General features: G+C 35.5%; 1 protein-coding gene across 1 annotated transcript; it reads left to right on the top strand.

The window, feature by feature from the left end:
* Positions 1-3,235: 3,235 nt before the first annotated feature.
* Positions 3,236-5,438, top strand: LOC131029282 (leucoanthocyanidin reductase). The gene is made up of 5 exons (XM_057959706.1): positions 3,236-3,588; positions 3,975-4,109; positions 4,196-4,433; positions 4,655-4,858; positions 5,017-5,438. Exons 1-5 carry the CDS (start codon positions 3,268-3,270, stop codon positions 5,181-5,183), a joined length of 1,065 nt encoding a protein of 354 aa, XP_057815689.1. The 5' UTR covers positions 3,236-3,267; the 3' UTR covers positions 5,184-5,438.
* Positions 5,439-7,861: the final 2,423 nt, after the last annotated feature.

Raw genomic sequence — 7,861 nt, 5'->3', positions numbered from 1 at the left:
TAGGCATAAAAGGAATTTGGTGATAGTAATCTTCAGCTGCTGATATGCATGACATTTTTTTCGGTTGTGAGCTTTGGTCATGAAACTTGTATAATTGCACTAAATTTCAAAAGATGAATGAGAAGATGGTCTGCCTCTAATGACCAACTTGTTCAAGTAACAACCATTTCATTGAAGTCAGAAAGTGCAATGTCAAGAAAATTATTAAGTTCTAGATATTCTAACTTTGTAGCCACAGCTAATGCCAATCAGTTTTTTCTTGCCACTAGGGGGGAAATCTTGTTTACTTGGAAATTGGAGAAGGGTCACTGACTGTGGTCAAACATTCAGAGATTGAATATGATGTATCTTGTCTTGATATAAATACTATTGTTAGCAATATAGTGCCTAGTAAGATGGTTGTTGTTAAATTATATAATATAGTATTTTTTCTCTCTCTAATCTAGACTTGATTACGAAAGGAACCTTGGGGAGGATGTACCATCTCAATTTGTCCTCCTATGTTTTTTATTCGGATAAATAGGTTTTGAGGGGACCCAAAACCTCTTACAATAGGTTTTGAAGGGAGCAGAAACCCTCGCATTTTACCAGGATCCAAAACCCAAAATAGACATTTGCGAAAGATATATCTGAGATAATCAGCAGCCTACAACCACCCTAGAAACAAAGAGGAATCAATGAAACCTAGCTGAAAAGGGAGGAGGCCAAAGCCTTCTCAAGCACAAGGTTTTTATCAAGGCTCCCTTAACCTTCAATAGAAACCAAGGGTTTTTCCATACACCCATAACCTGAATAATGGGTTTTACAAGGTTCCCACAAATTGACAAGACGAATTTTCCAAGTACCCCTAACCTGCAACAGAAACTTCAGCTCACAAAACATCACAAGACCCAATCCTAAACAAAAACAAACATTCACCATATCGGGCCCTTGAAAATTAATAGCATCCAGCACACCCCTAAAAGAAACAAAGGCAGAAGAATAAATCCAGACACCCTCCACAAAGAAAGTGGGTTTTACAAGGCTCCCACAACCAGACAAAGCCCAGACCACAACAATACAACCTAAAAAAACAATCTGGGAAACAAGATTTTAAAAAGGCTCCCTAAACCTTAAATAAAAGAAGCCAAGATGATTTTTGCAGGCTCCCTCAACCCATAAAATAAACTAGGAGGCTAGGATTTGATAGTGAACCCAGACCTTTCTGTGAAAGAACCCATGAAAGGTTTGATAGGGAACCTTAACCAGCACTTGGAATAGCAACAGATGAAAAGATCCCAAACCCCTTCTCTCTACCTCAATAGGATAAGGATGAAAGCAGCCTATCAGCATAGAAAGTCTTCAGGTAGCTAGTAGAAGCTGAACCACACTCCTGCACCTAATCTCCACCTCCATAAGAGAAAGGGTCACCTCAATAAGACAAAGAGGAGAGCAAACCAATAACCCAGACAAATCCTTCACAACCCAACACAAAAGAAGCCTCTTCACCTCTAAACGAAAGGATATATAGCCGAGAAAATAGAGATGAGGAGCACAAAAAACCCCGATAAGGATGAGACAGAGAAAGAGTCGAGGATCTGCTCAAACCCAGAGCCAAAAACAACCACCAAAACAGGCACATAGGCTTGAAACTAAGCCAAGCCCAGCTTCGAGCACTCAAGGTCCACAAAGAATACCCAACACATGCCAGGGAAAGATGGGGAGGAAAAGAAAGAAAGATAGAAGCCACAACCACCACCCACAACAACTCCTATCGACATGGTATCAAGGCCTCCCACCCCACCAAAATCAAACCAGTTAGCACCCACGCCAAAAGAAAGGAAGACAAAATAACCAAAGCAGGAGAAAAGCCTGCGCATAGAACATTGAACAAAAAGGCACCCACACCCTCCTCCCGGCATGACACAAAAACCGAGGCATCATGACCCACGGAAGAAACACCAAAAAAATGTCGCAGCTCTAAGGGAAGCACAAACCACATGCCTCAACCCAAAGAAAAGAAGAGGCTTCTGAGCAGCATCCAACAAAACCCAGGCCTCAAACAAAACATATAGGACAACTGACCCTGTCATGATCCATTATTGGTACAAAATCTATTACTCTTCAGAGTGATGAGACCTCAAAAAACTCATCCAAGATATCAAATGGATAAACTATAATAGGCTGGTTGTATTGAAGGATGGAGGACTATCCATCATAAAGTTAGTTTCTCATTTTGAGATGGTGTTCTACATGAGAGGTATTTTGGATATTTTTTGTTTATGCTTTCTTTTGCATTTTTTGTTGATGCTAGCAGATTTGAAGAATGCATGTATTGTGAAGCTTATATTTTGAAGCTCGAGAATGCAACTTGAAAATATAAGCTTCCCAATACATGCATTCTTCAAGGAAAGCTCTTCAAAAATATGTATTCATATTTCTGAGTTTTGTTGTATAAGCCTCAAGGATGGGGGTGAATTCTATAATTTTACGATTAATGTAAAAAGGAGGGAATGTTAGCGTAAATTGATTTTATTAAATTACAGATCATAGTTAGACAGTTATAAGCATCAGTTATTGCAACCTAGTATATAATACGCTTATTTAAACATGGTAAATGTACATCAAATTATCAATAAAGTTTTTAATCATTTGGTCTCACATCCACACCTCTTTGACATACCTATTGCACTCCAAGATACAATTACTAGTTATATAACCTTAAGATAATTATAAAATATCCCAGTCATATTAAAATAATACTAACTATAATTATAGCTCAATATCCATCTTCAATAAAAAAGTATACACAATATTAAAATATGTTTTTAACCTGATTCCATGATTACCAGTAGGGACCCAAAACGATTATTTTATGGATTCATTCACAGTAATGATTTTAATATCACCTAAACAATTTATTCCAATGAAGGAAAAGTAAGATATACTAACAGATCTCCATCACGTTATCAATTTCTATTCTAAAGAAAATTATAAAATATTTAAAGTCTATGTTTTAATGGGCACTGCTGAAACCACCATGAACATTTTAATACTAACTTGTATTTTATTATTGTGGAAAAGGTGAAGTCTACCTGCCGATCAATAGCAAATCGTCCATATGCATTACATTCAGGTCGCCTACATCATGCTAGGAATAATATTGAGAAATTCTCCTGGAGCAATCTACTATATATATTTTGCGTGTTTGCCTGCTTTACCCACACCAACTTAGTTCTTCCAAATTCCTAAGTTGGGTAAGAGTTGTTAAGATTTTTGGAAATAAAAATGGCTCCAAGCGCTGCTGCATTCCCTCATTCTTTTGATCTCTGCCTTCATACTCAAATATTGGAGGAAGATTCGGTATCAGTCATGGCCTCCATTTGTGAGATTGCTTCATATGACCATATTGTGAAGGAAGAGAAAAGTATTAGTACTTGTAAAATACTAGTGATTGGAGCCACTGGTTATATTGGTCGCTTTGTTGCTCTTGCAGCTGTAGCTGCAGGCCATCCTACTTATGCTCTTATAAGACCCACTACTGCCTTTGATGCTGCCAAAGAAAAGTGCCTCCATGAATTGAAAGATTCTGGTGTTAACATTATCTATGTATGTCAGAAATTCCGTTGTAGAGAAATGATTATTGTAGTCTAGGCCAGAGTGATATTCGAGAGAGTGGTGAATTGTGTATAGTTGTTTACAATATTGTTTTTATAGAGGCTATAGATTGTTTTGATTGTTTGATTATAGGGGTTTAGAATATATAATTAAGCTTTGCTGGTTTGTTCATGGTAATTATTATTGCAAGTGTTTTCTTTATTGTTAGATAGCAGCCAGTTTACGTACACCATGATATAATGGGTGTTCTGCAGGGAGATTTAACGTATACTATGGGTCTTATTAAAGTACACTGTGTTATAGGTCTCATGGAATTTGTAATCGATCTTATTATCGATCTTATTAACATACACTGTGTTATAATGGGTGTTCTGCAGGGAGATTTAAACGATCACAGTTCAATGGTAAAGGCCATGCAAGGCATCGATGTTGTTATTTCTGTTGCAGGGGGCGGTCAACTCACAGATCAGCTCAAGATTGTAGACGCCATTAAAGAAATTGGCACGGTTAAGGTCAGGACTTAGGACCCAAACATTATTTCTTTTTAATGCTTTTCAGCTATAACTGACACAAGAATTATTGAGCAACTTTGATGCAGAGGTTTCTTCCGTCAGAATTTGGGCATGATATAGACAGAGCCAATCCAGTGGAGCCAGGGCTAAGCTTTTACAAAGAAAAGAGACTTATTAGGAGGGCAGTAGAGGCAGCCAACATTCCATACACTTACATCTGCTGCAATTCCATTGCTGGGTGGCCTTACTTTTATCATACCCATCCCTCTGAGCTTCCTCCTCCCCAAGACCAATTTGAAATCTATGGAGATGGAAACATCAAGGGTAAAGTATTAAGTAATATCATATTACAGAATGATGGACTGTAGACATGGATACAGAATTATATCATATTTTTGTCTCTATAATAGTAGAATGTGACTCGAAATATTGATATAATAGTAGAATGTGATTTGAAATATTGATATAAAAAATTGTTAAATCTATTTTGAAAATCTAATATAATTAATATAATGTTACTTTATGCATTGCATTGTTAATAACAGCATACTTTGTGACTGGGGAAGACATTGGGAAGTACACCATAAAGGCTGTGGAGGATGTCCGGACTGTTAACAAAATTGTGCATTTCAGACCACCCAAGAATTTCCTCACACTTAATGAGCTTGCAGCAATTTGGGAGAAGAAGATTGGAAAAACTCTTCCTCGGGTTTGTATCTCAGAACAAGATCTCTTGGACTTGGCCAAAGGTATATTACGATGCCAAATTTCACCATAATCATTACTAGCATTAAGAAAAGTTCTGAAGGGATAGAGATCAGAAAACTCCATAACAGCCAATTTGGCTTACTCATTTATTCCATATCTATTGTGGATTTATTTGCTTTTTGGTTTTTTCTCTGTGCAGCCAACAATATTCCAGAGAGCATAGTGGCTTCCCTGACACATGACATCTTCATTAATGGGTGTCAATACAATTTTAAAATGGAAGAGCCCAAAGACGTGGAAGTTTGTGAGCTTTATCCAGAGATTCTTTACACTACAGTCCAAGATTTCTTCGATGGGTACCTTTGAATTTCGGTATAATCAACCGTTGAATACAGCTCACGGAGCATTGAATAAAATTATTGGAATGTTTTGTGTCTACAGTTAGGTAAATTACTGGAATGTTTTGTGTCTACAGTTAGGTAACTTGCAGTGTGAAACTCTAGATCTGCCGAACTCTGTGGCAGAAAAATCTCTAAAAAAATCTATGGAACGTCCGCGTACTCTTATAGTTTGTTCATCAATTTCTGAATTAGAATAAAAATTTCCTATTTTTAGATCGAACCAATTATTGCTGTCAGAAATACAAAAATATTTCATGGGCTGTATTCTTCACTATTCTTTTCTTTTCCATCCAATTGTAAGGAAAGATATTTCTAGTATATATAGTCTTCCATTTGTATCTTTAATAGAAGATAGTTTTTGTTCATTGAAAATTAAGAAATAAATAATATCAATTATAATGTAAAATAAAAATAAAAAATAATAATTTATAACATAGATTTAATGTGGTTTATCTAATATGGATCACATTTACACATAAATAAATCTTCTATTTATTCTATTATCTAACATAGTGCAAATTAGAATCTTGCAATAAAAATCATAGCTTGAGCTATATCAATGCACTCACCCTGTATCAAATCTCTTGACTTTTCACATTCCATATATTTTATGATTTACAAAGGTCACTTTACATACCAAAATAACAACGGCTCTTTTATTTAATAATGGAAAAACAATTTCTTTTGATGCTTTTCCCTTGAGCCTCCAATGGAAGGTACTTTTTGACCCTCTTGCACTTATGCATTAACTAATTTGTACTGAAAAAGTAATTGCCAAGCCAACGAAATTTAAGATCTATAGGATGATCAATTTTCACATACCAATAGAAGATAAATTAGATAAAGAATGAGTACATACATAATTTTGTTAATATTAATTAGGTTACCATAAACATTCCTCATGATATACTTTAACAATCTATTTTGTTGGAAGTTGATTTATATCAAGCTTCATGTGAGATGTATGCAACACAAGAATTCTCTTTCTTTCATTTAGATATTTAACCCTTAAGCGCACTGGTCAAGACCTTAATAGGTATCGTCCAGTTGTAGGCCATCCATTCATTCGTTGACCACCATCTATGGCTGGTTTAAATCCCTAAAACTATCAATGGTTTAGTATAATTTTCTAATACTACAACTAAACAATCTCACAATGATGATAATGGCTAAGACTATAATGCTATAAGTTTATGCTCACCATCCATCGACATAAATTACAAAACTGACCATTGTTATCACATGAAAATACTTAGAAAAAAAACACAAATGAATTAATAAAAGAAAATATTAATATGAAATAAGATCTATGATATATTTATGATATTTTAATCATTTTTAAATTAAAAAAGGATGAAAAAGAAAACACACGCACCATAATGTTAAGTTATTGTAAGAAACAAGTTAAGAAATTAAAAAACAATTTGACTCCAAATAACATATTAAAGAAAATATTTTATTGATTTTGTAAACAAAAAAATATTATTCATCTACCTCAAAGAGAAGACATCTAAAATACAAATTAACCCTCAAAAATGAAAGTTAATATTGTATGTAAGAACCTAACATCATAATAAATATAAAACAAAACCATTTCCTCCAATATTTAGAACAAACCTTCCTATGGACATAACGTGCAACTGTTAGTTTAAATTAGTACAATGTCTCTCAACACAATTAAATAAATTTCAAAGACTTAATGTCTCTGCATAACTCTGCTCCTTTGCTCACTGACCAAAATGGGGTTTTATGCTATCGTGATTTATTGAGGGCATCTCCTGGTGTTGTGGATTCGAGTGTGGAGATTCTAGGGTGTGATTTATAGGACACCTTAAACTCTTCTTGCTCCATGATCGTGTTTTCATGGCCTAAGACTTTGTGATGATGGCTTACATTGCAGGTATTGATGGTTCAAATCTATTGCATGGTGGGGGCGTCGTGGGGGTTTGTGCTTTGTGCAGCCTTCCTGACAAATTCCATGCATTTGACGAAGTCTTTCCATTAAATTTTTGGGAGGATTTGACTCGGGTTGCCTAGGGCTCGAAAGAGGGTCAAAGAATTGTTGGCCCTAATTTGTCATTTGAATATGTACGTTTTTTTTCATCCCCAACTCACTTGGGTACTCCTCTTAGCCTACCTTAATTTGTTCAACATTCAAATTCAATCTTTGAGCTATGTACGGATAGCTTTCCCCATGAAAGAGAATAATATCTCCAGGACTGTGCCATTATATGCAGATTCATGAAGATTTGGCCAAAGCTATGTGAAATACATTTGTATAAGATTGGCATAAATTGGAAAGAGCATATGGAGGACGAAATAAAATCTACCCTTGTGCCAAATGGTTCTTTGTCCTGGAATTTCAATCGTTCTATGACGAGGAGCTAGTGCTCAATGTTGGTTCCTTCATTTATGAATATTTCTTATTCATAAAGCCCGTGTTTCCTTCTTTTAACTCACAAACAAAAACTTTTCCTCTACATTTTTTTTTGGTTCAACTTCCTCATCTCACATTGTCATTCTATGAAATTGAATTTTTGCAAAAAGTGCTCTGCTACTGACCATGCTACCTTTCAGTGTGGTAGGAGATTCACTGTCATGAGGGCCAACGTTGCGTCCAACTATCAACCAATGTGGTGGGAT

The sequence above is a fragment of the Cryptomeria japonica genome, unplaced genomic scaffold (assembly GCF_030272615.1).
Source record: "Cryptomeria japonica unplaced genomic scaffold, Sugi_1.0 HiC_scaffold_30, whole genome shotgun sequence".
NCBI classification, from domain to species: Eukaryota; Viridiplantae; Streptophyta; class Pinopsida; order Cupressales; family Cupressaceae; genus Cryptomeria; species Cryptomeria japonica.
The sequence above is the reverse complement of the archived record's forward strand: the minus strand, read 5'-3'. Positions and strand labels throughout refer to the sequence as shown.